General features: G+C 37.8%; 1 protein-coding gene across 2 annotated transcripts; it reads left to right on the top strand.

Annotated features, from left to right (window-relative positions):
* Positions 1-260: 260 nt before the first annotated feature.
* Positions 261-26,451, top strand: pik3r6 (phosphoinositide-3-kinase regulatory subunit 6). Of its 2 annotated transcripts, none has more exons than XM_032563256.1 (21): positions 261-365; positions 12,211-12,295; positions 12,430-12,534; positions 12,918-13,009; positions 13,161-13,229; positions 13,557-13,689; positions 14,747-14,816; positions 14,929-15,127; positions 15,860-16,007; positions 17,502-17,588; positions 18,137-18,377; positions 18,979-19,266; positions 21,679-21,778; positions 22,463-22,585; positions 23,317-23,424; positions 23,542-23,644; positions 23,882-23,949; positions 24,148-24,238; positions 24,358-24,419; positions 25,213-25,319; positions 25,499-26,451. In XM_032563256.1, the coding sequence occupies exons 2-21, from the start codon at positions 12,247-12,249 to the stop codon at positions 25,653-25,655; spliced, it is 2,400 nt and encodes a 799-aa protein (XP_032419147.1). In that variant the 5' UTR covers positions 261-365; positions 12,211-12,246; the 3' UTR covers positions 25,656-26,451. The 2 variants fall into 2 exon arrangements, with proteins under 2 accessions (XP_032419147.1, XP_032419148.1); XM_032563257.1 differs by lacking the exon at positions 261-365 and adding an exon at positions 9,149-9,268.
* Positions 26,452-27,553: the final 1,102 nt, after the last annotated feature.

Genomic DNA, 27,553 nt, shown 5'->3' with positions numbered 1-27,553 from the left:
ACTTTTTGGATAGTGACACTTTGTATGTTGAAAAGCACCTGACGTAAAACCTGACCAGTGTTGTAAAATAAACTTAGTAAATCGAAATCAATTCAAAAAAAGAAATGCAATGTGCTGTGCAATGAAGCGCCGCACGAGAAAATGTGCTGGGGAAATGAATGGCTCTTCTTCTCAATCATTTCGACCTTACTTCGGTCACTGATTTGATTGGCTGCCATCCAGTTGTGGGCGTGGTTTAGTGTCAGCTCAGCCTTAGCCTGTCAGTTGGAGTCAGATGAGCAGAGCAAAGTGTCACAGACAGATACCTTCGCACTAAAGTAGCCTGCTATAAAACAAATGGAGCTGTTTAAGCAACTTCACTCTAGGTAAGTGCTCACAAACTCTGAAATATATTACGTAAGACTTATTCCTTTATTTAGAAAGCTGTTTATCGCCTACTCCCCCCCCCCCCCTCTCACACCCCCACCCCACAAATTGTCGACCAATGTACATTTTAGTCTCTTATTTTAGGGGAGAATGCACTTAATACACAAAAGTGGGGAAAAAAAGTTCGGCTTTCTTCTGTTTAGTGTAAATATTCGACGAAGTTTTACCAATTTTGCTTCCATTCATTTCATGTTGTTGTTTGTCTTGTTGCCTGGATAAGCCGAAATGTGACATTTTAATCTTGATAGCGTAACTTTATTGAAGAAGTAACCGCACCTCGCAGATAAAGTCTTAAAGTAGTTTACAACAGCGCCTGATAGTGCCTCTGCAGCGATGCAGACGCCGAGGCTCGTGTTGCACTCTGACTGTAAATTCCTCCCCTCGTCACCGTTTTACTATTAAAACTTATTAAGAGATTTTTCAATCCTGTTGCTTTTGATACCGAAAGAAACAGGGACGGGGGGTTAATTTTTTTCCCTCGTGAGATTATAATAATGACTAGGAAAAGAGTGCTTGGCATCACCAAATCCCCTGTTGTGTCTGCTGGAACCTGAGTTCACCGCTGTTTATTTCCCACAGCTTCCTTGTTTTAGATCTGAGCTTCCTGGTGCCGTTTAGGAGATTTAGGGGATCCAGGATAGCTTAATGTGTGCAAGTGATCTATTTGTTAATAAATTAGACAAGGGTTTCTTCCTGGTGAGCTGTCAGTGTTATTCTCAATACAGAAGTGTTTACATTCTGCCAAACTGAGTAATACTAGCTCCATAGTCTGGTTCCACTTAAACTATTGGGTGAGGCTTTTCTATCTGTGGTTAGAATTGGATTACATGACCTGCTAAAAATGTAGTTATTGTTATGAGTCTATTTTTAGAGAGTGATTAATGGGAAGAGGTAAAACATTTGCTAACATTTAAATACTCTGTTAAAGCTGAGTAAATAGTTGACATGATGTCAAGTGTAATCATGGCTGCAAAGATCGACTTCTGCTGTAAATACCACATGACTGTTTGAAATTACCTCTGACCTCGTAAATTACTCGAATGCAAATTTTTTGCTGGATGGGGCAACCGGTGAGTGCAGCAAATGCGAAATATGTTAGTCAATAAAACAGGTGAGGTAAAAAGCCAGGTTCAAATGGGTAATGAACTTGTCATTAATCACAACATGGGCTCTCTTATATTACACCAACAAAAGCAATGCTATTTCCAAATCTAAATTTGAAAAGTTACATAATTTTTTTTTTCAGGACAAAAACACTGTAGTTGTCTCATCAGTCCACATAGTATTTTCTCAAAAGAATTGGATATAGTCCAGTTGTCTTTTGGTAAATGTGAGGTGGGCCTTTATGTTCTTTTGGGTCAGCTTTGTTTCTTCCATGGTAGCCATTTTTGCCAAGTTTCTTTGTTATTGTTGTTGAATGTGGAACTCTGACCTTAATGGAGGTGAATGAGGCCTGAAGAGCCTGATGTTGCCCTGGATTCTAGACCTGCAACTCCTGGGAAGATTCATCATATTTTCTCCATATTGACGTTGACGCCGTTGTCAGGAGTTCAGGAGCCTTATTGTAAATGGCTTTGTATCCTTTCCAGATAGATAGATGTCCCTTACGTTGTTTCTCAGATGTTCTTGAGGTTTTTTTAGGCTGGGGCATGATGTGTTGCTTTCTGAGACTTTTTTTGCCCAGGTCATCAGTCGGCTTGTGTTTGTGATTTTTGGGTTACGCAAGTATGACTGCAATCAGGCCTGGATTTGGCTGGTAAAACTGAACCAAAAATGTTGTTAGTCACAGGCAAATTATAATTTAAGAAGGGGGTAATTATCTTATCACAGGAGCATTTATCCCTAAACCCCTCCCAGTTTGTTTGTTTGTTTGATTATCTGAAATGTCTAAGTGAGATAAAACGAAAAGCAGAGGAAATTTGTAATATGTAAGCATGAATCTAAAGCTTTATAAATGTGGAGTATATTTGTGGAATGTGGAGTATGCATTAATATACCCAAACTAATATTTTCTTTAATTTACCCTGCAACCATCATTCCGTCAGGAGATATACCTGGTGATCAGGACTACTCAAGCATTTCATACAGACAGTCTACTTTTTGCATATCCTCCTTGTGCCGAACTCAGATCTGTGGTGACCGTGTTTCTCTTTCTGTCTTAACTGCTACTGCTGTTTGTCACCGTGCTGTGCTTGTACTGTAGATGTACCTAACATAGGGCTTAAATGTGCAAATTCACTTTTTGCATATTTTTATACTTCCATATTGGTCTCTACTGCTTCTAGAAAAAGTCCAAGTGCTTTAAAAACAGTAGCCAACTTATAAAAACATGTTTTCTTACATATTTTCTTGTCGCTGTAACTTGTTCTGTGAAAAAAATGAAGCTCCTCTACCTCCTCCTACTATCTACAGAAATATACCGCTCCCGGTCAGAAAGGAGGAATATTCACACCCTTCCCCGCACAACGCATGTGAATGCTAATGGTGGAGAAAAAACCTAACCTCACAGGAAAGCTGTTTATCCACTGCCACCAATAACCATGCTTACTAGTCTGTGCATTCATGGTGGGCTTCACTATGGGGGGCGAGCTGTAGCGCAACAGAAAGCAGAGAGGAGGTTGTGAGCAGTGCGTAGACAAGTGTGATCGACAGTCATAAGACAATTCTGGATGTGTTTGGTTGTTTCTGACTGGGAGTATTTCTGCAGATGGCAGTAGGTTTTCAGGGAGATTGGGAAGAGGTCAATTTTTTTTTAAAAAATATCTGTTTGTTATGATACTGTCTGGACATAGTGACTGTTTTAACAAATATGCAAAAAAAAAAATATATATATATATATTTTGTTGGTGTCTGGAAAACAAGCCTTTTCAAAAGCCTGCCAATAATTAGGTCAAAATCAGCGAGCATTGCCCCATTACCTGGCAACTCACCTGGAGCTGCTCAGCTGGTTTTATTGCTGTATGCGCTGTACAATGGCTGTTGGAAAAGACACATTTTTTATTGCTGACCCACCAGGCAAAATTAAAGATCATCAAAAATTTACAGTCGTACATTTCTCTACTGCCATTTTCACATGTATAAAGTGAAAGTGTGAACGTTGAGTTGAAGCTCGGGGCCAGCAACAGCTTATTTGGATTTAAAGTGACAGGACACCTCATTCTGAAAGGAGCTCAAAATAGGAAGAATAAGTCAAATTCTCATTATCTAAGAAAAATTCTTCTTAGATAATAATGTTTATATCCTAGTTGTTCTAAAACCTGACCATCAAGTAGCCTTGCCCTTCAACAGAGACATTTAGACATGTCTCTGTTCCAGTCTGATACAAATGATTGCATGACCTCCTCTGTAGCCACTAAATTCTGCAGAAGCTTGTTAATTGGAAGCAAGGAGACACCTAAAACATGCATTATGGGGGAATTTGAGGAACATTTTTGGGAACCACTGGAATAGCCCATTAAACCATCTTAAACCCTTCAGGGAAACGCAATCGAATGACCTTTTAAAACAGAGTTATTAATTTGCCTTTTACAGAATGAAATATGTATTTGATCATCCACCAACCAACAATAATTCTGCTGGTTGATATTAGTTTGTCTTTAAGAAGTCTTCCTATCATCCATTCATTACCTGTATCAATTACACCTGTTGGAATTGTTACCTGTATAAAAACACCTGTCCATGTACTAAAACTAAAACAGGTGGAGACTCAACCTCTCCACCTGTAACCTCTCTGCTTCTCATTTTGGTAACTCCACTCATGTGTTTGGAGGACGAAGAATGATGAATATCTTAAAAACAGCATCCCAACCTTGAAGCATGGGATTGCTTTTTACATGATTTTCTGATAAATGGTCAGAACTTGATTGCATTGATGAATAGCGCCATGTATGGCAAGAGTTTGGGCAATAACCTCATTCCCTCAGTGAGAGCTTTGGTCATGGGTAATGGTAAAACTCTGAAATTTGTGGTGTATGAAATAGTTACTTCCCCCTCTGAGTTCTTTTTATCTTTGAATAAACAATGTCTGAATTTTCTTGCAAATATAGTTAGACTAAATACACCAGTAAAAACCATGAACGATAATATAAAATGTTTCTTAAGGTAAGACTTTGTTTGTCTACTCACTGCAGATTGTTTATTTGTACTTGGACTAGACAGTAAAAATTTTCTCAGAAAACATGCAGAAATAGTCATATTTAAAAAGGTGTGAAAAGTATTTAAAAAGCTCAGTGTGCATCTTCAACAGGGAAAGTTTTACAGACTTTATTTTTTCAGTTTGAGTTATCAGAAACAAAAGTGTGCATTTCTCGGCATAGTCACGTACTTGTGGGCTCCTTGGAAAGCAGAGGCAGCAGCCAGCTGCAATAAATGTTTAGTGGTTAGTGAGCATAACAAAGTTTACTTCAACTGCTTACCTTTATCTTAAAAAGTATGTGCCGTGGTGATAAATACAAATTAGGTTTGCTCTTCCTCGCTGGAAACTGTAGCTGCAATTGCAGTTTCCAATGATTACAAATGTTTTGTCAGAGAAATATAGAAGACGTGTTACATTTTAAATTTAAGTCATATATATTAAAAGGAGATACCACAGGAAAATTTGCATTGAGAACACTGATAACAGGAGTATGTAAACAGCTGATTTTTATCTGTAGTCTGGTTGAGAAACAGTACTTTGAAAATCCTTGCAGACAAAGAAGCTGTTAGCTAAACCTGTAACAAAATATTAAATAGTTGTTACAGAGCCAGCTGCTTTTCAGAGAACTGAGCTAAATTTGGCAACCATTGAGTTGTGAAATACTCCTGGGGAGACCGAAGTGGAGCTGCAGTTTCCTCACAGAGCCCCCATCCCTATGACTATCCCACTCAGCTCCTCCAGACTAGCCAGCAGCAATTAGGCTAGTCTGGTGGAACTGCACCTCTGCTGAGCTCATTAAACAAGGTACTTCTCAGTGCGATGCTGGTAAAAACGCTGTTAAAGGGTTAATAGAGGAATGATGTGATGACTTCCTGAAGACAGAGTTTCAGAAAGAGCAGAACAGACTGAGGCTCAGTTTCAAGGCGTTAAATTACAAAGTCAAAGTTTTTAAGTCATATTTGATATAAAGCATTTTATATCAAAATAGTAAAATAGTTAAAATAGTAGGTAAAATAGTTACTTGATTGAACTATAATACATAATACGTGTAATTTGAACTTGTTTCTTTTTCTAAAAATGTTGTTTTATGTGTTGAAGAAAGTTGGCTCTAATTTAACAAAATGTTTACGAGTTTTTTTGTTATATATTGTCATAACACACATTGTTCGGGTTTATTATGAAGCAGGAAATTACATAAACATTATTTTTGCAAAAGTGACTAATTGCCTGAGGTGGGTAGAGAAAAATTATACCCAGGTTAAAATAGAACTACTTTAAATGTCTTTGCTCAAGTATAAGTACAAAGTAGCTATGCAAATAATTACTAAAGTAAGAGTAAAAATTTATATTTGGTCAAAATTACACGTTTTCAGATTATAGTATGTGGTTTAATATTTTAAAATTATTTAATCAGACATAATATGCAAATTCTAAAGATTAAAAAAATGAATAAATACAAATGCATACCATAACTGCAAATAAACAAAAACAAATTTGAGTAGAAGAAACCTTTTTCCAAATATGTTTCGTCAAAGTAAAATTAATGGAAACAATAGTTACAGTAGATAATGTACAGCAGGTTAAGATACCCCCAGTGATAATATACATGGTTTTGAACAACAAGCTCAGCAGGCAGAAAATAACATTAAATTGATGAATATTGAACAATAAGCCACACTTTAACATAAACTTTAGGTGTCTCATGAAAGTCTGGTTAAAGGAAGCTTGTCCTTCATTCAGTAAAGTTAATCACTGCAGGAGTAAGAATAGTGATACTTTATAATAATATTACTCAAGTAAAAGCTAAGTTAGGAGTAACGTAGGGGTCGTTAGGAGTAGAACTCCTAGAAGTATAGTTTGTTTTTTTTCCACAAGTTACTGAAGTAAATGTAACTTTACTTGACTAAAGTAAAGTTATATTTGCCGAGTAAAGTTTTTCAGTGCTTGCTGAGTTTACAGTAAGGCATAAACTAGTTTCTACCCATCTCTGCCTGTAGCTGACGTCAGTATGTACCAGGAAGGTTTAGCTGTTTTTCTCAAACATGCAAAAGAATGTAGCTTCCGCAACTATTACGATTAATTAATGATCACTCTTGGCAGGAAGGCTATAAACAAAAAATTTAATTTTCCTAGAAAACTCTGAACCAGCTAAAATAGAGTTAGCAGGTAAAAAACGACAACATTCTGAGATTGGTAATTAAACTAATTTGTGCATTTTCAGGTTTGCATCAGTGCATAAAGCTCTGTTTATAGCTACAGGTGCAACAGTGTTTAGACCTGTAGTTGTGGTCATCCAGGGCAGATGTTAGTGCTAGGTAACATCTGTCCTGATCACTCACTACTTTCCACCATGTGTTAACGTCAAGTGGCCCCATCTGCAAAGCCCTAATGGATCTGCTGCCCCTTCATCTAAACATGCACACATCCTAACCCTACCCAAAACTCAATTCACACCAGAAAATGTCCCCACAAGGAGCAGTGGTCCCCACCACCCCACATTGTAGACAGAAATAGGTCCCCACAAGGATATTAGAACCTGGTCCATGCACACATGTACACACTATCATTGGTGGAGAACAGCTTCCTCAGATTGTTCAGTATCGTAATACAGGAACTCTCTTTGATTGATATCCTCTGCAGCTCGTACCACATCTAAATGAAGTCTGTTTTTGCCATGTTTTTCTGTCTCTTTGTCTCTGTGCGTGTTTGCTGCAAAGATGACTAGCATGTTTGTGGCTGTACTGCTCTTCACTATCACCACATAGATTGTTTCTTTCCTTATTAAAAGAGTATCAACTTTCACTGTTAGCCCATAAATAAATTTCACACACACTTTCCTGCCAGGAAGCCTAACCGCTGTCTCTCCAGGCCTGTTTTTCAAGTCTTCCTTGGCATCTGTCAAAGGTGCAAAGACCAGTCCAGGTCTGGATGTCAGCGTCAGTGTATCCCCTCAGTGGCAGACACTGCAGGGGATTTCCAATGAAAGAACCACCTATAAATACAGTTCCACCCTCCCTCCCCCATCCACCTTAAAAAACACCACTTCTTTATTGCTCTATGAACGCACTTCCACACAGCTCTGCTGGGGCCTTCCTGTTTTCTGAGATGTCTGCAGCGTGCCGGAACGGAAATTAACTCCCCTGTTTTCTGTTTGGTCTCATTGTTCAGTCTGACCACTGAGGCGCACAGTGACAGCTGCCTGTGCAGGAGAACGAGCAGATAGATCTTTGTTGGGGGGCCGAAACGTACATCAGGAACTGATTCGCATTCACCGCAAACAATCAACAGTTGTAGGGGGAAGTTTGTTTCACTGGTATGGGGATTTGGCATCTCTAACAGTGCTTTTAGCTGTCTTTGTATTCGCTGGCAGCTTTGTGGGCCATTCAACTGATTCTACCCACAATTCTGGTAACAAGAACTGTAAGATGAGAGTTTGTTAACACGTCATCCAGGTTGCTGCATGCAGAGCACCAGTCCAATGAAAGATTGAGCTTTCCACAATTTGGAGTGAGTTGGTGCAAATATCCAGCTGGGTGAAAAGTTTGGCTTTCTGTGTTGGCTGTAGCCACATTTTTCACTGTTTCTGTTACATTTGTACAATCTCTCTTTCCTTCTGTTTTGCTGCTAAAATACAGAGAACTTTGTGTTGATGCAGCAAGCTATGTCTCTGCCATGCAAATATCTCCACATATTCTGGTTTTTTGAGGCAGGGTTAATGCATTTCCTGCTCTGTGTATGAGTAAAGAGATTAGTTTAGGATTAGGGAAATACTTTGTGCAAGAATTACACACAGAATCACTTGGATTTAAAAACAAAAGTTCCATTCAAAGCAGTCAACGTTAGTGGTCGCTTACATCTACTTTGACTCTTGAAATCTATTTTTAAATCTTTCTTCACTAAAGCGCAGTCTCTGTCTCAAATTCAGCATTTTTTTGGCCTCCATCTAAATATAGAGCGTCATCTGCCCACTCATTTAGAGAGAAAGGAAGTGCCGTGCGTGCCAGTTTCTGCACTGGGTTAGAACTTTGTTTTATTTTTATTTTTTAAATAAACACACAGAGCATGTTCATGGAATCAATAATGCATTCACATTCTCCACCTGATTTATTGAATTTGATGTGCAAGTAGTAAATAGAGAAAAAGAAAAAAAAAACATTTAGTTACGAGATGCTTTGAGAAAAAGTGAGACCCAACACTTTTGGCTCTCACAGCGAACAGAGTTTCAAGACAACGTAAATCAACTTGTGGCACCCGGAAACCTGTGGTCAGATAGGTTGCATTCACGTCCTAAAAGAGAACGATGCTAACCATGTGTCAGTCTGCAGTTTTTCTTACATAATGCAAAGGCAAAGTCTTTCTTTTGTTCTCAAATGAACAATAAGTTAACTATTTGAAGGAGAACAATGAAATAAAGACAGCATACCAGTTTGCGAAGGTTTGGAAACATGAAACATATACAGGCAAGTGTACTTTACAATACACTTGCCCACAAAAGCAGCCACTCCTACACTCTTGCTCATGGTACTCTGATAGTTCTCATCTCCTTCTAATGAACTCACTTGTCTTGTTAAAAGAGGAAATAAAGTCACTAGTGCGCGGACTCTGCCATTCATTCTCACTACGCCTCTGTTTGGCTTACATGTTGCTTTCAGTCCAGGATGTGTATTGTGTGAACGAATGGATTGTGTACAGTCCAGATGGATCAGGGTAAGTTGGAGCTTATTATCACTGTCATCAACTGATTGAATCAGATCTTGGTTGCTTTGGTGCTTCATGTGTTGCTGCTGTTCAGAAACTAAATGTAATCATTTGCATTTGCAGCCTCTTGCTAGTCTTGGTGTTTTTATCAGTTTTTGAAGTCAACGTGCTTCATTTTTCATTTTTTATTTAAATAACATTTATACTACATTTTAATTTGGAACTACACTGTAAATCTTTATGCTGTAGACTTGTATCGTATGTTATTACTATTATTGTTATTATTATTATTATTGTTAATCTTATTTGTTTTATATATTGTTTTTATTTTTTTAAGAACTTTTTGTGTGAACCTTTATATCTCTTGTTACTGTTGGACCTGAGTTTCCCCTTTGTGGACTATAAAGGCTGTTTTTATTCTTAATTATATTATGTTTGAATGTTTGGATACATTTAAATGCATTTAGAGCTCATTTTCATGTGTAAAACTTGTGGAATAAGGAATTTTATTTTGGAACGTTGTAGTAAATAGTAGATTTAATTCAGTGTGCCCTATATATTATAGTTATCTTTGGATTTAAATGTATTACGGAAGACTACACCACAAAATATGTCTTTGCTGCAATTATATTTAAGAACAAACATGCAAGTCCTGTGATTAGTACTATCCTGATAGGTAGATCTTTATTGCAACACAGAGCATGTGAAGTTGTGTTGTAGGTGTTTGAGTTGTGACTCACGGACATGTGTGGGTCTCGGGACTAACAAAGTAGTAAAAGTTTTTATTTTTAGGAGTAAATTTTAGCACCTTTGTGGAGGAAGAGTAGCCTCTATCCTGTTGTGTTTGTGAAGGCGTTTGTGTGGGTCGACTTTACCTTTTGTCCTTATTTAGTTATGAAACACTTTGGAGTGCGTAGAGACATAAAATGGCTTTTAGAACTCTGGAAGGTTTTGTGAAATTGAGATTTTTTTTTTTTAAAGAACCTATGTAATTTCAGTGAAACACCTATTAGACTAAGGAGCAAACAACAGTTTTATAACATTGAGTTACGAGTTACCAATGTTAGTGAGCAAGTTATAAACGTTTTGGAAAAAGTGGTATTTAGTGAAAGTATCTTGACATCAAATCAATTGCAACTAAGGTTGTTTTAAAAAGTCAATTTTTTTCACAATCATTACTAGAACAATTATTTATTTACGGATACTCATTTACGTCAAGATCAATAAAAACGGACCTGTTCACATTTGCGCAAATTGTTGCAGCTGAGAAGTAGAAACCTGTAGTAACTTGATGTCAGTAATAACTAAAGAAAATATTGTGCAGAGTTACCAGAAAGACAAAAAATTTACAGGCCGCTGCTGAATACATCTACATGGATCAGATCAGATGTTAAAGCTTTTGTTGTCTTTTAGAGTCATATAATATTTCAGATCACAATTATCATTACATTACCACTTGTGTGCAGTTCTTTGATAATTGGTTGGCTATACTATTTCAAGTACGATTAATTAATAATTGACCTTCCAGTAATATGAAGATGAGGACAGTTAATTGGCCTCCGATTCCCCTCAAAAACTACACTTTTTCTGAGATACGAGTAGTCGAGGGGCAGACTGGTTGGTAGGTTGTGATGATAGGGGGAAAAAAGGAGAAAATCATGAGTTGAGAACAACGTATTAGCAGTAAGCATGTATATTTAGAACCAGTGTACAGTTTGAAAATCAGATTGTTTCCAAGTTTCACCCACTTGACCCAATCTGTCACTTTCAAATGAAATCCTTGAACCACTAAAGCTGTAGGCTCTACATAAGTGAAAGTTGTAGGAGCAGCAGTGTTACTCTCAACAGTGAAGCAAGTTTAATATTGCTATGGAGTAAGTCGGCGCATTGGAATAAACCTACAAACAACAAATCAAATGTCTTCTATAGAATCATTTTAAGCTCAGATCAGACAAGCAAAGATTGAGCTGTTTAGCCACCATGAATTGAAAGATTCAACGTGAGATTTTTACCCAATAACACGATACACCACTATCAAGCACTTTGGTGGTGGTAGCGTTATGTCAACCGTCTTGTTCCCTGTCAGTGGTACTGGTGCATTGTACATAAATAATGGAACAAAGAAGGAGGAAGGCTACCTCCTATTTCAGGATGACACAGATTCTAGACACATCAAAACTATTTTATGAATGAATTAGCATTAATCTTCTGGAATAGACTTTCCAATGGAAACATAAAAAAATTAAAAAAATTAATGATTAAAGCCCTGACAGATAAAAGTCAACCAATTCATAGTCAACAGTGACAAAAGTCCATCAGTTCATATGAAAGTATGAGTTTTGATAAAAAAATATGTTGAAACAACCAACCAAAATGTTACCAGAAGCTTGTTGTTAAAAAACATAAAAAGGTTCAGATTCAACTATTTGTTTAACCAAATACAACCAAATGATATTTAATTGTCTGTTTGTATTTTTGACTAAACATTTAATCATAATTTTAACACTTTGTTAATTAGAGAATAACCATAGTGAAATGTTTGGTTTGAAAAGTCATTGCTGTTGCAAATGGTGTCATATCACACTTCTAAAAGAATGGTTTTGAAGCGTGAATGTAAGACCAAAATAGTAAGAGATTTATGTCCATGCTGTGTGTGTCTAAACTCCTACCCAAAACTATAACTAACCACTCAAGGAAGAAGCAAAAACCTCATATGTACGTCATGTAGAGGCAGATGCATGGAAATACTGAGAATCTTATTAGCCCAAATAATTACCACAGAATTGAGCTTTTAATAGCTGCACTCATCACTTCTATGTAGTTGTACACTTTTAAGTGAGCAACCAAAGGGAAAGACCAGATCACCAATCCAAATAAGGCTTTTTCGAGGAGGACTTGTGTTTTCACAGATATGACAGAACAGAGGTAACACTTAACATTTGTTTTTGCAGCTGATTGGACTAACATGTACATGAGTCCTGACCAACATGGCCCATTGGGATAGTTTGAGTAGCATGGACGCTTTACCTGGAGCAGGTAAAGCAGAATTTTTCTTTCCTTTTCAGACACTATATGCATAAATATTTATGTGAATGTTTTTTGATCAACTAAAATTTGTTATTACAAGAATAAAGTTAGCTTTTGTCCTAATGTTTAATCTTGGTTGCCAGGCGACTGCTCCCCTACAGTTCCTGAGTCAGAACTGTACCGAAGCCTCCAGGCTGTGCTGCCCCGTTGTACCGATCAGCAGCAGGGCCCAGACTGGTGTAACAAAGGTGGGCTTTATTCCAGTAAAATGAAAATAACCAGCAAATTCATGTTGTACCTACTTATTAGTCTTTATAAGTTTGAACGTAGATCTTGTCTTTATTTTTTTTCATTGGTTTTCGGCATATGGCCATGTCAGGATACCATCTGCTGAGGACTTTGGTTTCTGTCTTGTTTTCTTCCATAAATGATTCCGGCTCATAAACTTTTCCTCTGTGAACAGACATTTAGTGCAGACAATATGACTCTTCCTGTAAAATATAGCCTTGTCTGTGGTGTGAAAGCTGTTGTGTTGTTAGTCATCAGGCTAACTTAGATCAGTGCTATAATAGATAGAAGTGAGATACAGTCACAATGTTTTTTAGTCCTTGCATTTTGTGTCTGTGTGCAGGAATGCTGAGATGGACACTTCATAAGAAGGTTCAAAACAACCCTGCTAACAGCTTATCTCTGCTGTGGGTGCTGATAAAGGAGCTGGAAAAGGTACTGTTCTCCAATTCCTGTTTAAACTGAAATACTTCACCCTGGGTTAGTATTTGTTTCTAAAATTTATTGAGCTTGCATTTAGTCACCCTTTGGTCAACAAAGACAGATTTATTTTAGTCACACGTCATCTGTGCATGTTTCTCTTCAGGCGGAAAGATGGGACTCTCGCAAATCCATCATTCCTCTGCTCCACACATTGATGCACGCCATCATTCAGGTACAGTTACTCTGTGAAAAGCTCCAACAGACTTGCTTGTTCCTACTTTTTCACAATATTGTTGAACACTTCTTTGTTGCCTGGATGCTTTTGATGTTTGGAGTTTTTTTTTGCACTGAGCCAAAGGAATGTCTTTAATTCCTGGAACTAACACCAACAAGGAAATTGGGACATAAAAATCTTGGCATTTAGCCCATAGAAAGTTCATTTCCTCATATTTCATTACTGGCATTGTGATACTTATCATTTACCATCCTTAAAAATTGCTTTTTGTATTCCAATTCTACTCATTAACCCACGATTTTTATTTATGATTTATCATTTTAGACAGCCTACATCCCAGATGAGCTGTTCAAACGTGTGTATGACTTCTGTAAGCGGCTACTGACCTATCCTCAGCCTTATTGCACCGTGGGCCTCAGCTACACAAGACAAATAAAAACGGAACGCTTCATTCCAGGTAGTGAGCCTCTTCTTGTGCAAATATCACTAATAGTTCAGCTCATAAATCAAATTCTGCTCAGAACACCTTCCATATTTTAGTCGAAATACATCTGAAATAAAGGCCAAACTCCTATAATGTCAAATGATGGAAAAACATCTGTTGGAAAGCAGAATGGCGATGGCAGTATTCAAAACTTTTCCCTTATTTAATTTCATTAATTGTACTAACTGAAGGTGTTACTTCATTATTCAAAATGAGTAATGAATAGTGACCCACAAAATGCTTTGAGTGATCAGTTTTTGTTTATGTTAGGAGCATAGACAACATCACACTATGAGAATCAGAGAGCAGTAACTGTAAAACAGGGGTTCACTATTTTAAAAATAAGCCACAATGATTACAGAGGTGACATTTCAATTGTCTTTAGTGGCTTTTATTAGCATTTAGCACATTACTGCAATAAAGATTAGTAACCATAAGCATCATTCTCTGCATGCTTTCTCTAAAAAATATGGATCCACTTGTAAAATTTCCAAATGACTGCAAACATTTTCAATTCCAGTATGACCAATGACAGACAAAATCTGATAGCTTAAAGTGACAGAACTGTTATGTACTGTTGTTTTTTTTCCTCACACTCTTCTGCAGCTTCAATAAATTGCAGACAAGTTGAAACATGTTGTAGAAAATGATTTTTTTTAATTCTTTCATCTCTGTGCTTCCTCTGCCTGTCAGTCACACTGAAGACAGATAACTTTTAGTTTTCCTTACTCACAAGTATTACATTTACCTTATGAAATAAGACAACTTAAGTTACTAGGAGACATTATTGAATAGACGCACCTTTCCATGATTTGTTTGTAAAACTGATTAAATGAAAAAGGAGTTAAGGCTGGAAGCACACACACACCTAATTATAGTGACTTCTTTACAAGTGAAACAACCTCTGTGATAAATATTGTTCATCAAAGCAGATGAACATGAATTAGAGTTGCTTCAGCCCTGGAGTTGTTCTTTAATGTGACATGCTGAGAGGGTTGATGATGTCATTAAATGCTAGTTTGATCAACAGGCCTGATGTACCAGAGGATGATCACAGCAGAGCAGAAGCTAAAAAATGAGCACTATCCTTTTCAAGAGAGGTGAGTTATCATTTAGTAATAATTGACTCAACAAAACCCGCACTATGGTTTCAATGAAACCAGTATTCTGTTAGCTTACTAACTTTATGATTCTGTTTTAAATTATCTGCAGGGTTTTTGTGTTAGCCGATCCAGAGGTCTTCTCTGGTTCCTTGATACCCACCATAGCGGAGGACTTTGAAGTGTCTGCCTCGGGTTCGACTGGATTCCAGAATCCGCTAGAACACATGCGCAGCGTGGTTCAGCACACCATACAGGCGGCTTTAGGACCACAGCAATGCCACGGTCCAAAACTGGCTCAGGCACTAAGGGTCAGTAACTTTACATTTGTTTAAATGTTGTCCGTTTTTGCCTTTTATTCACAATTTTCCAGTTCCTTTTTCTCTCTGCTGTTATCTTGTGTGTTTTGTGTACTCATTCCTGTTCTGTTTAAGTGACTTTGCAGCTTTGCTTTCTGACTTTCCAGCTTATGAAATATTTTGTTTGACCATCTGCTGTGATGCAGAAAGTTGAGTCACTTTAATAGCTGGAAAATAAAGTGAACGCAGAAACAGTATTTTCATTTTTAAAAAAGTAACCAAGAGAAAACCCTTAAAGTTCAAAATGAATAGGTAGCATTCTACTATTAACATTATCTACAATTTTATGTTCTGTAAATCAATAAAGATACTGTTTGTTGCCTCTGGGAGATCATGCGGGTTAAAACCACTCGTTATGCAGGGCTCACTATAAAGATCAAGTTTGCTTCTTATAAGTGGAAATGCTACCTGAAATGACTGAGGTTAATGCTTGCTCCAACAGGTCAGATTATATATTCTGGTGACCACATTAGTTTTTGCTGCCACAGCTAAACATCTTCACTGAGGGTGTGTGGTGTGAGAGCTACATCTCCTAACACGATGCCTCAGCAAGACACATTCAGTAGCAGACAAATGAACATTTTGACTAATCAATGTTTTACTATGAATCCGTCCTATGCATGCTTAGTTTCCCTTTTCCACCTCTCTGTTTAATCAAGGCCGATTGTTTTTGTTGTGGAACAGGACATGGGCCAAGAAGTGGAGCCATACTTTCAGGAAGTATTGGCAACTCTGGAGCAGTGCGTGGAGGATGGCTACAGAGGAGAAGGGGGAATACTGAACAGCCGTCTTCAGCAGCTGTACAGCGAAATTGTCTCTGATTCTGATGCAGGTATGAGCTCCCTGGCACAAAGCTGTGTAGAAGCAAGGTGCAGCTTTTCTGTCAACACTGCACTGTGGACTCTCAGTCATCTCACCTCACTGGTTTTGTAAACATCCGCGAATGCCAAAAACACTTTACAGCTAACAGGAATAAAGACAGAAATTAGAAGCTTACAGAAGGCGGTGGTTATACCTGTAATCTAAAATTCTAACAGACTTGACGGTAATCAATACTTTATACTAAATCCCTGATATCCTGGTATGGTTCTGCTGTAAATGAGAAACCATTGTGATAACCTGTGTTAAACTGCTTTGAAATACTTGACACGCTTAGCTGTATGATATTATTGTATGCTTATTTTTGCATTTCCTTTATTAGTAGGAATTAAAAATTAGACCATCTAAATGGAGAAACGTTTTTTCATTTCATTTTCATTTAACCTTTATTTATCCAAGATACAAACTCAGTGTTCTGGTCTATACATCAGCAGAACAAGATAAAAACAAGAGACAATTTCAGCAATTACATGACATCTAGGCACAACATTTGAGTCTAGTAAAATAAATCACAGAAATCCCCTACAACCAAAGGTTTCTGTCTCCTTGTTCTTCAAGAGCCATTGAAAACTGTTCAGTGAAAACAATTCTCAAACTCTAGATCTTTCTGCAGTTAGTTCCAGTAATGTGTAGCAGGCAGAATATTTAAAAACTTTCTTTCTAAGTTCTGTGTGGGCCTTTGGTACACACAGAGAAATAACATCCTAGGAATGCAGACTGTAACCTCTTGAACTTTGCCTTTGGATATGAAGGAAAGAAAGAAGCAAACTGTAGTTTTAATTTTTCCATTACTTTGACATGGGATCTTCATTTTTGTTTTTAGGTAGCAAGCCTTGGTGGTCTAACTCCTCTCTGCTGGGTGTAACATTACCTGATTTAGAAGTCTGAGTTATTTGATGATCTTCAAATACTTTCTAAGCTGTGTACTGTCTGCAACCAGGCTCTGCAGTCTATACAAATAAATTCATATACTTTACTGATTTTTTTGTTTTCATTTACCCATTAGTAGCGACTTACATCATCACTCTCATTCAGGACAACATGGGCCATGTTTAGCACATACCTAAACTCTACAACCTTTACTTTTCAGTGGTAGTAATGGTATCACTGTTAGTCAATGTGCCCTAAGGTAATCAAGTTCATTTTGTGGACATTAGACATGTTTTTGTGTCGAAAGGCCTGACACACAGGCTGCTACAGAGATCAAACACATCACAATTTCCTCCATGTCCAAATCTGTTCAGTCAGCTGTGTGTATTATTAGCATTTCCGGATATCTATTTCCACTCTTCCCTCCCGCTTTTATCAAGTCAGCGACACATCCAGTGAACCTCCACTGAGATCTTTCCGGTAGGAAGACAGAAGGATAAATAACAGGGGAAATTGTGGATGTTGTGTACTGCTTTGTTTTAGTTGTTATTGCTGCATCTTCCTCTGTGTGCTGCAGAGCCTGTGTGTGGAGGACCAATGTGTGACTGCCCGATTCCCAACCCTGAGATGAGCTTCTACCTGTGGACCGAAGATCTAGATATCTGTGAGTAACTCAGGCAATGTGGGGGAAAGTAGTGAAAAAACTTAATCTTATCTCACAAATCCATTTATCTTACAAATGTGACAGTATTTAAAGGAAATAAGTTAACAGCAAAATATTTATTTCCAAGATGCATTGTTCCTACAAAGAAACCAACAACTGGTTTGCTAAAATTATGTAAATCTTTTAAATGTTTTCTAACAGTATAGCATCAGTTCATTACTGTGAATTCTGAAATCACTGCAATATGAAGTCATTTGATAGTGTTATTCTTAAACAGTGGGGATTTATTGATCTTTTCAACAGAGTTGACCTAAATCTGTAACAAAGTTATGTTTTATAGTGTTGTTTATATTCTCTGAATTTCAGGGAGTAATTATCACCTGACTGAAGGACTGTGTATGATGAAAGGTGTTAATATGCAAAGTTTCTGGTCCTAATGACACATAATTTGATAAAACAGCTTGAATGCAAGACTCATATCTCAGCAAGTTAACAGAGAAAACTGTTTGGACAGTATCTACCATGATGCTTTTGTTTTGCTTTAAAAGGGCGGGAGCTGGCCAAGTGGTTCCGATCCAGCAGCGTGTCAGAACACTTCTCCTCCTTCAGCCAGGAACAGGAGGACTTTGAGCTCGGCGAATCACCATTCACTCCAGGGGACATGCCTCGCTTCTCTATTATGTCCAATGACAGTGGCATTGAAAAGGACTTGCCCCCCAGTTCGGATTTCTCTCCATCAACTTCACTGGACAACCCTTGTATTGTTTCAGCGTGGGAACAGTGCAAAAGGTAAATTATACATTTTTTTTTTTACACAATCAAATTGCAGAGATCATTTTTTCAGAATTCTTAAACCAAAAGTTATTGATCCTCACACACAAAAAGAAAACGTACACAATTATATACCAAACATAATTTTTGATTTTTTAAAAAAAAAATTTCTCCCCTCCTGGGGGTCTTTTGTGGGCTCTAGTGTCCCTTAAATGAAAGAATGTTGTAAACAGAAGAGTTCATGGCGGGGTCAGCTATTGTAGCGTCCGTCTTCTGTGGTTGTAGAACAAGCGCAAAGTACTTGCTTTCCATCTTCAAGCTTGACAAAGGAAGGTATGCTTCATCTGGTTTTCACCAACATGGCATGGTTCGGTATGACTAAACATCTCCACTTTGGTCTTGTCTTGGTCTAGGGGGTGTTTTTCCGCCTGTCAACTTTCAAGCCGCGCTGAGATGTTATTTTTAGCAAAAAGATGGTTTCCTCTTCTCGCCAGATGTTAGAGCAGGCCATTAAACATTTAACTTTCCATATGCAGTTTGTCAATGTTGTGATGTAAGCCCATCCCTATCAGAATCTGGATTGTGCCTTAGACCTCCTCTTTTCTCTCTTTTCTCTCAGTGAGCAAGAGTCGAGTAGGCTGTCACGGAGACGAGGCATCAAACTGAAACCGACGGCTAAGGACGGTATGGTGCTCATGCAAGACACACTGGAGGACAACCCAAGTGCATCAGGTGGAGGAGGCCCAGGGACGGGAGGAAGGAGACCAGCCACTCTGCAGAGGCGAGCGGGGACGAGCATGATGGAGAACCACTTCCCCAAGCAGCAGCGACACTTTATCGCAAAGATTGTAGTTATGGGAGATGACAGAATAGTGGGTCGCCTGGCTAAGGCTTATTACGTCTATAGGTAAGTGTGTCATATAAAACATTTTTTAACAAATGAGTTAACAATTGTGGGACTGTTGTTTACTGTCCCATTGAATGTGCAATCATATTCATACTAATGTTAGTGATAATGCCTAATTATCATTTATTTTACAGTGGTGTGAAAAATGATAGTCCCAATTTCCTGATCTCCTTTTATTTGCATATTTGTCACACTTTAGTGTTTCAGAACAACAAGCCAATCTAAATATTAGTTAAAGAAAACATACGTAAACACAAAATGCAGTTTTTAAACAATATATATATTCTTTATTATTGAAACATTAAGATTACAAAAGTTTAATATCACCTCAAGGTCACAGTTCCAGACTGTAATCAATTTCAAAATCCATTCACTTTAACATTTCCATTTAAAACAACAAAAATCAAAACAACAACAATTTAAAAAAACAGAACAGGAACAAAGAGATACTATTGTGAAGAAACATTACTTGTACATAACCAAAAGGAAATTAGATATCCAATAGAAACTTCCTGCAAAATGAACCAACTCTTAACTACAGTTTCCTTTTAATCAAGCCAGTATTCTTGCATGTTGTGTTAGAATAACGCAGGATACCCGTACTGACCACTGGATTGTAAACTTGCTCATCTGTAAAAAGGATTGGGAATGTTAATCTTTCTATCTGATAGATTTAATTTCTTTCCATTCTTCCAGAGTGAGGGATTCAGGACAAAATGCAGTTTCTAAACAAATTTGTTTATAATTGAGGGAGGAAAAAATCCAAACCTATATGGTCCTGTGCAAAATAAAATTATTGCCCCCAAAGCCTACTAACCAGTTGAGCCACCCTTAGCAGCAACAACGGAAATGAAGCATTTGCAACAACCTGCATTTAATCTTTAACAGCTGTGGGGGAATTTTGGCCCACTCAACTTTGCAGTCTTGTTGTAATTCAGCCACATTGAAGGGCTTTTGAACACAAACAACTTTTATAAGGTCATGCACCGCATCTCAGTAGGATCTAGGCCAGGACTTTGACCAGGCCAGTCCAAAGTCTTCATTTTGTCTTCAGTATTCAGACACTCATATGTGAAACTGCTGGTGGATTTTGGATAATTTTCCTGCCATATGGCCGGACATACTCCTTCACGATTCTTTTGGTTGACAGCAGAATTTATTATTCTTCCAGGTCCTGAAGCAGCAAAACAGAACCATACCATCACACTACCACCAACATATTTGTATGTTTTTTTCTGGAATGCATTGCTACTTTGTTGTTAGATGTGAAGCGTCACCACAGCTCCAGGTTGTCACCATTTGTGATAATGGCTCTCACTGTTGGTTCGCTGGAGTCCCAAATGTTTAGAAATGGCTTTGCAGCACTTTCCAGACTGATAGATCTCAATTATTTTCTTTCTCCTTTGTCCCTGAACTTCTTTAGATTGCTGCATGATGTCTAGCTTTTGAGAATCTTTTAGTGTACTTCACTTTGTCATCCAGGTCCTATTTGAGTGACGTCTTGATTGAGAACTGGTGCATCAGTAATCACGCCTAGATGTGGCTAGAGACAATGATACGCCACACAATGTTTTAACATGGAGAGGTCAATCACCTTTTCAAACAGGGGCATGTAACTAACTAATTGACTAATAACTAAATTGGTTTGGTGTTCTGAAACAGCTAAGTGTGACAAACATGCAAAAAAAAATGAAAATCAGGAAGGAGGGAAACCATTTTTGACTCCACTGTATTAAACTGTGATGGGGTGGTTTTTGTTCATGCATTAAAACTATGTTAAACATCTGCCTGATGAAACATATTACCATATCAATATAAGGTATGACAGAAGACGAACTTCATAGCTGAAAAGCTTCAAAAAGGGCAGCAAGCGTTATGTGTGTTTTAAGTTTCTGCCTGCTTTAGCAGTTGATACATTAGCTAACTCTAGATTAAGAAACAAATGTGGTTTTCTTTTTTTTTTTTCTTTTTTTGTTTTTCTTTCTTTTTTCTTTTTTTCTCCGAAGAGTTTTTGCGGCGCTAGTGGCTCGTATTTTTTGTACAGTGGGCAGACAGGAAGGAGGGTGAGGAGAGGGGGGAAGACATGCGGTAAAGGTCGTCGGGACCGGGAGTCGAACCCGCGACGTCCGCGTCGAGTACTAAGGCCTCCAAACGTGGAGCGTGCGCCATCACAGCACGCCCCACAAATGTGGTTTTCTAAAGACACATGACATCAGACACATGATGTCATCTTTTGACCCTATATGGACGGCAGTAAATCTTAAGATGAGCTTTCTGCTCCTGACTTGAGAAATAAACAGAAGTTCTTTGACTGCAAATGTAACTTCCTGAAACACAACACGTGCTTCACCACAGTTGTCAGAACTGAGCGAGCCTGACACTTCTGGTGAATCTATTCTGTGGCCTTTACAGAAAGCGAGAAGCACGGCGGCTTTTTCTTACAATGAAAGTCAGTCTCCAGTTCTACTACATTCCTGTTTGCCCTGCTCAGCTGCCAGTCTCTCCGGTTACGGTAAGACAACCTCCCTGGGTGAAATCCAGCCCACTTACAGAAGAGTAAATAAACATGTGGGAATTGTGAAACATGGGGAAAATCCTAATTGTGGGTAATTGTAAAACAGACCTATTATGTAGTTGTTGAAATTACTTGGACATAATTTTCTTAAAAAAAAACCTTCATTACATGTCTCACTCTAATTTATGGAGATTTATGTTTCAGACTAGGTTCACAGTTTTTATTGTCGCAATGTTTTTTTTTAAATGCTGAGCTCTACGTTTGATCCACTGAGTCTAGTCTTTTGTTCTATAAATAATGGTTACCATATATGAAATGCTAAATAAATGCAATTGAAATTAACCACTTTCAGTGATGCTGTAAAACAGCTTGCTATGACATACTTTGAGTGTTCATTGTTAGCAAACATGTGGAAATAAAAGAAAAATCTTACATTGCTCTACACTATTTTGTCATTTTGCAGAAAAAAACCCCAAAAGGTTATGTTAGGTTGTGGCCTACTCTCTCCTACTATCTCTGTTGTTTTGTAGCTCTGCTTTCCTACAACCTTTTTTGTTGCTTAACAGTGAGACCTTCCTCTTTTTTATGTGGAACATTTCAAACTTAAAGCTCTTCCGATGATTTTTAATGATTCTTCTATGCTGTTTGAGGGATTTTTTGTTTCATGTTCCTTATTTGTAGGTAAACCTCAGTCAGTCCACGGGGGATTCCTGCACTCTTGGTTCCTACTTGAGCAACGTGGATCCATGGTACAACAGCAACATCAACAGTTTGGGATGCATGATTCATAAACTGGCTAAATTGGTATGACATCTTAAAATGTATCTTTAGAAACTAGACTAATGGAGTATTCATTTACAAACGTCACTTTTTAGTAAGCACATATGTGCTTACTTGGTGCTGCCAGATTCTTTATGGGGCTCACTTTACATATATATCTTATCCAAATATCACTGTGTTACCCTATGTTTAGTCTGTCAGCATTGCAGCTGCTCTCTTCTTGAGCTCAAACACAGGAAGTTGCTTTGCAACAATTCTGCGAGGAAAATAAATGTGCTGAATTTACCAAAACCACAAGTAAAGAAACTGTAAGCACTGTTGAAACTGTCCCAACTGTATTCTTATACAGGAAACAGAAAGATCATCGCATGGGGAAAAAAAATGCAAATGAGAATTTGTGAGACAATTTGTGAATTAGTGTGTCAGAAGGCCCAGAAATCCTCTGGATGATAATCCAAACATGCTCTTGTCTAGATTTCTTGTCATTTTTAAGCAAAGCTTCTTGTACATTTTCCAAATATCCTTCTCAATAAAAGCCAGGATCAAATTAAAACAGAGAGGAGCATCCGTGGTCTTTTGAGACATTTAGAAGTGATTTGATTGACATATTTGTTTTAGTTTCATTTATAAAAATGATCTGACTCTTTCTTTTGTGTCGCTCATAGTGTTTTCATGGCACATTGGTATCATGAGTGTGACCAGGCCCAACATTGTGCCGTCAGGTGGATTCATCTTTCATGATTTGTTTTTTTCAGCAAGAAATGAATCCTGAGAGACCCACAGACCCATTCATCTCTGATGTCATTGCTTACTACATCCGCAGCGGCCAGCAGCCTGTCTACTTCACCATCTATTTTGTAAAGGTAAAGACGTTTAGCTTTTTTTATGTTGTTTTTCTAAAATGTAGATTTATTTTTAAGAAAAGAAAAGCATCTTCTGTAAATATTTTATAGTTCTAATAAAGTTTCCTTTTCTATTAGATTACATTCAACAGCATGACGAAGGATCCAGTGGAAGATGTGTTCCTTACTAACCTGGAAATAGAGTTCCCAGAATTCAGACATATTGCAGCTTCAATGAAAGGTGACCTGACAACACATGAGTGTTTTCTATTGCTTTTCCTCAGATATTTTACACAGTGTACCTGCAGGTTCAATCCATTGTGAGCTACTCTTTGTTAGTCACCAAATCTAAATCACAAATATAAAAAGCAAAAAACTAAACCAGACTCCAGCTGCACTCTCTTCTCTTTGTCTTGTTTTTGACATACCACAAAACCTGATCCACTGATGAAACTACATAAATCATGTTTTCAAACAGATAAACATAAGAAGAGCGCTGGCTCGGGGGAAGTTTGTGGAGCTGTTATCTCTATGAATTACAAAAAGGTGAGCTGTATTTTTTTTTACATCCAGCATTTCCTCATAAGATTCCACTGACAGGAATCTTTGCCAGATGCCTTACCAAATGCCAAAAAGTGCCGGTAAATTTCTATCTCTACTAATCTTTGTGCTCTGGCATTTGCTTCTATTTGTGGCCTCTGATACTTACTTGTTGTTCTTGTGTGTTTCCTCTGTGGTGTCCAGATGACGTTAAGTGGGCGGGATGTTGATGTAGGAATTTCAGCGCGAACAACAGGCGCTCAGATTAATGCCATTCCCTCCTGTGAAGCAGAAGGTACAGTATTCTGTTTAGCTTTTCTTGTACATAATGCTTAATCACAAATACCAGCATTTCAGTTTTCTGATTCGTCTCATTCATCTGCTGTGAATAATCTCTTACCTTCCTGTTTGTAGATCTGAACTGTTTGACTCTAACACTGAATGAAGCTCCATCAAAGACAAAAGGCTCGAGTGGGGTGAGTCAAGACAGAACCACCGAAGTGATGAGCACCAAACTAAAATAAACTGCCTTGCAAAAGCATTCATGCATTTTTGTCACATGAAAACTAAAACATTAGTTTGGATTTTATCACCAAAACAAGGCAGTGCCATTGTGAAGTAAAATGAAAAATGATACATAGATTTCATAGTATACTTAAAGTGTGGTGTGCATTTAGGTTGATTCTAATAGCCATAAATAAAATACTTTGATTGTCACCTAATTATTAAAAATAGTCCGTCTGTGTCTCAGTGTAAATCCAGATGTTCTGTGAACGTTAGAGAACAATAGTGAACAAACAGCATCGTGAAGACAAAGGAACACGACAGGCCAACTAGAAAGTTGTGAAGAAGTTTAAATAAGAGTGAGATTATAAATAATACACCCTTTTGTGTCTGAACGAGTTTCAGGGTTTTTTTTTACAAAGAAAGATTTGGGCAGGCAGATTATTGTGTAGATGTCCAAAGCTGGTAAAGACTTAGCAGCTGTAACAGCAGTGAAAGTGCAACAGCACATTCACTCAGTGGGATAAATTCAAATGACACACTTCGCACATTTGTATTTGTCAAAAATTGGAAGCGCATTTATCAATTTTCTTCCATTTCACAATTGTGTACTGCTTGGTCACATGAAAAATCACAATTAAATGCACAGAAGTTTGTGATAATACTACAATATGTTCAAGGTTTTAAGGAATATGATAGATTTATGTGCACTGTATGTAATAAAGCACCTAATGTGCATTATTTTATTTTATTTTATTTGGACAGGAATCAAAGATTCGAACAAGCAATATTAAGATTCGTACCTTGGAGAGGCGATCGTTTACTCTCACCCTGGACAAAGACAGTCGGAGGATTTACAAACATGTGCAGAGGTAACGATTTGATCTGTTACACACCTTTGAATGAAGATCAGCCATGACTGCTGGGTTTAAATGAGTGACATTAAATTTTGATGCAGCTTTCTCTGAAGCCGTAAAAAACATTCCTCACACTGGTGCTACATTGTTGCGCAGTTCAAACTGACCTACTGTTTTGAACATTTTCATTGCAGCATCGAGATCTCTCCCTGTCTGGATCCTGGCTACTGCGTGCAGAAATACATGGGGTCCAAATTCTGCACTGACGGAGCTAAAGATGCTGGACTGAGCAAATACATGAGCAAAACTCTTCCTCTGCCAGTCAATACATTTGCTGGCATTATCAACTGATGTGTCAAAGTTACCCAACTCATCATCAAGGAGTAACGCTATTCTCACTTTGCTTAGTGAGTGGGAATGATGATCGTCTTCCCAATCTGATCTTCAAAGAACAACAGCAAAAGAAAATACGGTTACCTTTCAGACCTAATGAGCTGCTCCTGGACCCAAAGTGTTTCACATCTGCCACTTTGCTCTTACTGACATTGATTGAGAAAGACTTCTTTTTTTTTTACAATTCAGAAGTAACTTAAGCACCAATATGATCAAATTCTGCAAGTGACTGCCTCATCAAGTCCACTGGTTTTACAGTGTTAAGAAGTTTTATCATGCTGCAAGATGGGATTGACCTAGATCAATATTGTGCTCTTCATGAAAAACCTGCGGTGCACACTTTAATGATCACAGATATTCATTACATTTAACTGTGCCTAATACCAATTATCAATATTGTCCAGAGAGACCAGCAGAGAAAATTAAGTAAGCAAATATACATTGATCAGCCACAATAAAACCACTTGTATTTAGAAGTGCAGGGTTTGGCCGTCATGCATTGTGCTTGTTCTAGAGATGGGAACCTGCGTTTGCAGCTTAGGGAGCATTTTCAGCAGTCCTGCTTAGTCCACTTTTTATTCAACCTCTAGTTTTTTGCGTAGAAAATCTGGTTTGTTTAGCAAGGAATGCATCAAACTCTAATGCAGACCAAAAAAGCTTTTGTTTTGGTTGGTTAAAAACAACCAAAACAGTTGTGTGAATCTAGTGCTAGTGGGAGAAACGGCTAGTGGTCTTTTACCAAAAACAAAAGAGAGAGATCCTACAACCCCTAAAATCTGATGCCATTCCATTTTTGATTTAATTTTGTGAAGAAGAAAGTTGCACTCGTGTCTTCTTCAGAGGTTTTTCTGTTGTCTCCTTCAGTTGTTCTTGGTGCAGCGCCACCACAGGTGAGGGAGGGAACAAAGGATTTGGTTCATTTGACACAGTTCATTATAAAAGCAAACCACCGTCAATAATCTCTGACAAAACATTATCCTATTAAATTGTGTGTTTGAATCGTTTACCAGGGATGTTCATGAACTGTTAGCTGCTAACAGCCTGTTCATGGTTGTTGTATCATTGTAATAATGACCACAATCAAATTGAGATTTGTATGAATTGACTTTGGATCATTTTAGAACAAGAAAAAATTTACTTACCTCTGAAATCTTCTTCTCTTCTGGATAAAGTAGGCTCATTATGAAGACTTTTACATTTATTTAAAAAAAATAGTAGCACTTCCTAGTTAATTAATCCAGACATTCAACGTGATCGTGATGAGAAAATGTTAATTTCAGTCATCGGACTTGAGACTTCACTTGAACTCGCAATGAAGAAATGAGACATAACTTGGACTTGAGGAAAAACGATCTAACATCTGTGTTTTTTCACTTTGACGTTTTTCTTGGTATTCTCCTAAACAGTGTTATATGACGTGTCCTGCTGTTTACTATGGCATCATGACGGTCCTTAAGAATACCGACGTTAATCAGTTTTCATTGCCTGTCAAAGGTTTAGTTTTGTGGCTGATCAGTGTTTGTATTTCAGTACAAGAAAAAATTTATCAGTTAGTAATTTGGAAGTTGTAATAAATCTGCAGGGAACATGCTTTATGAAGGCATCACAAAATGCAGAAGATTTGAAGAGCTGATCTTAACGCTTACTTTACTCCTATTTACACACTACCGTCAAACCTTCTTCCTGACCCCCACAGACACACACAGATACAAGAACACACTCTCAGCTGACCAGCCACCTGCTGGAACATCGCTCTTACTGCTCTTATCTCTTCTGATGCTCAGGATCTTGATTACGGCTACCATTCAGACCATCTAGACCCGTCTTATCTGCTACATAATGTACACTCTATTCAA

Source organism: Xiphophorus hellerii, chromosome 5, assembly GCF_003331165.1.
Source record: "Xiphophorus hellerii strain 12219 chromosome 5, Xiphophorus_hellerii-4.1, whole genome shotgun sequence".
NCBI lineage: Eukaryota > Metazoa > Chordata > Actinopteri > Cyprinodontiformes > Poeciliidae > Xiphophorus > Xiphophorus hellerii.
The sequence above is the reverse complement of the archived record's forward strand: the minus strand, read 5'-3'. Positions and strand labels throughout refer to the sequence as shown.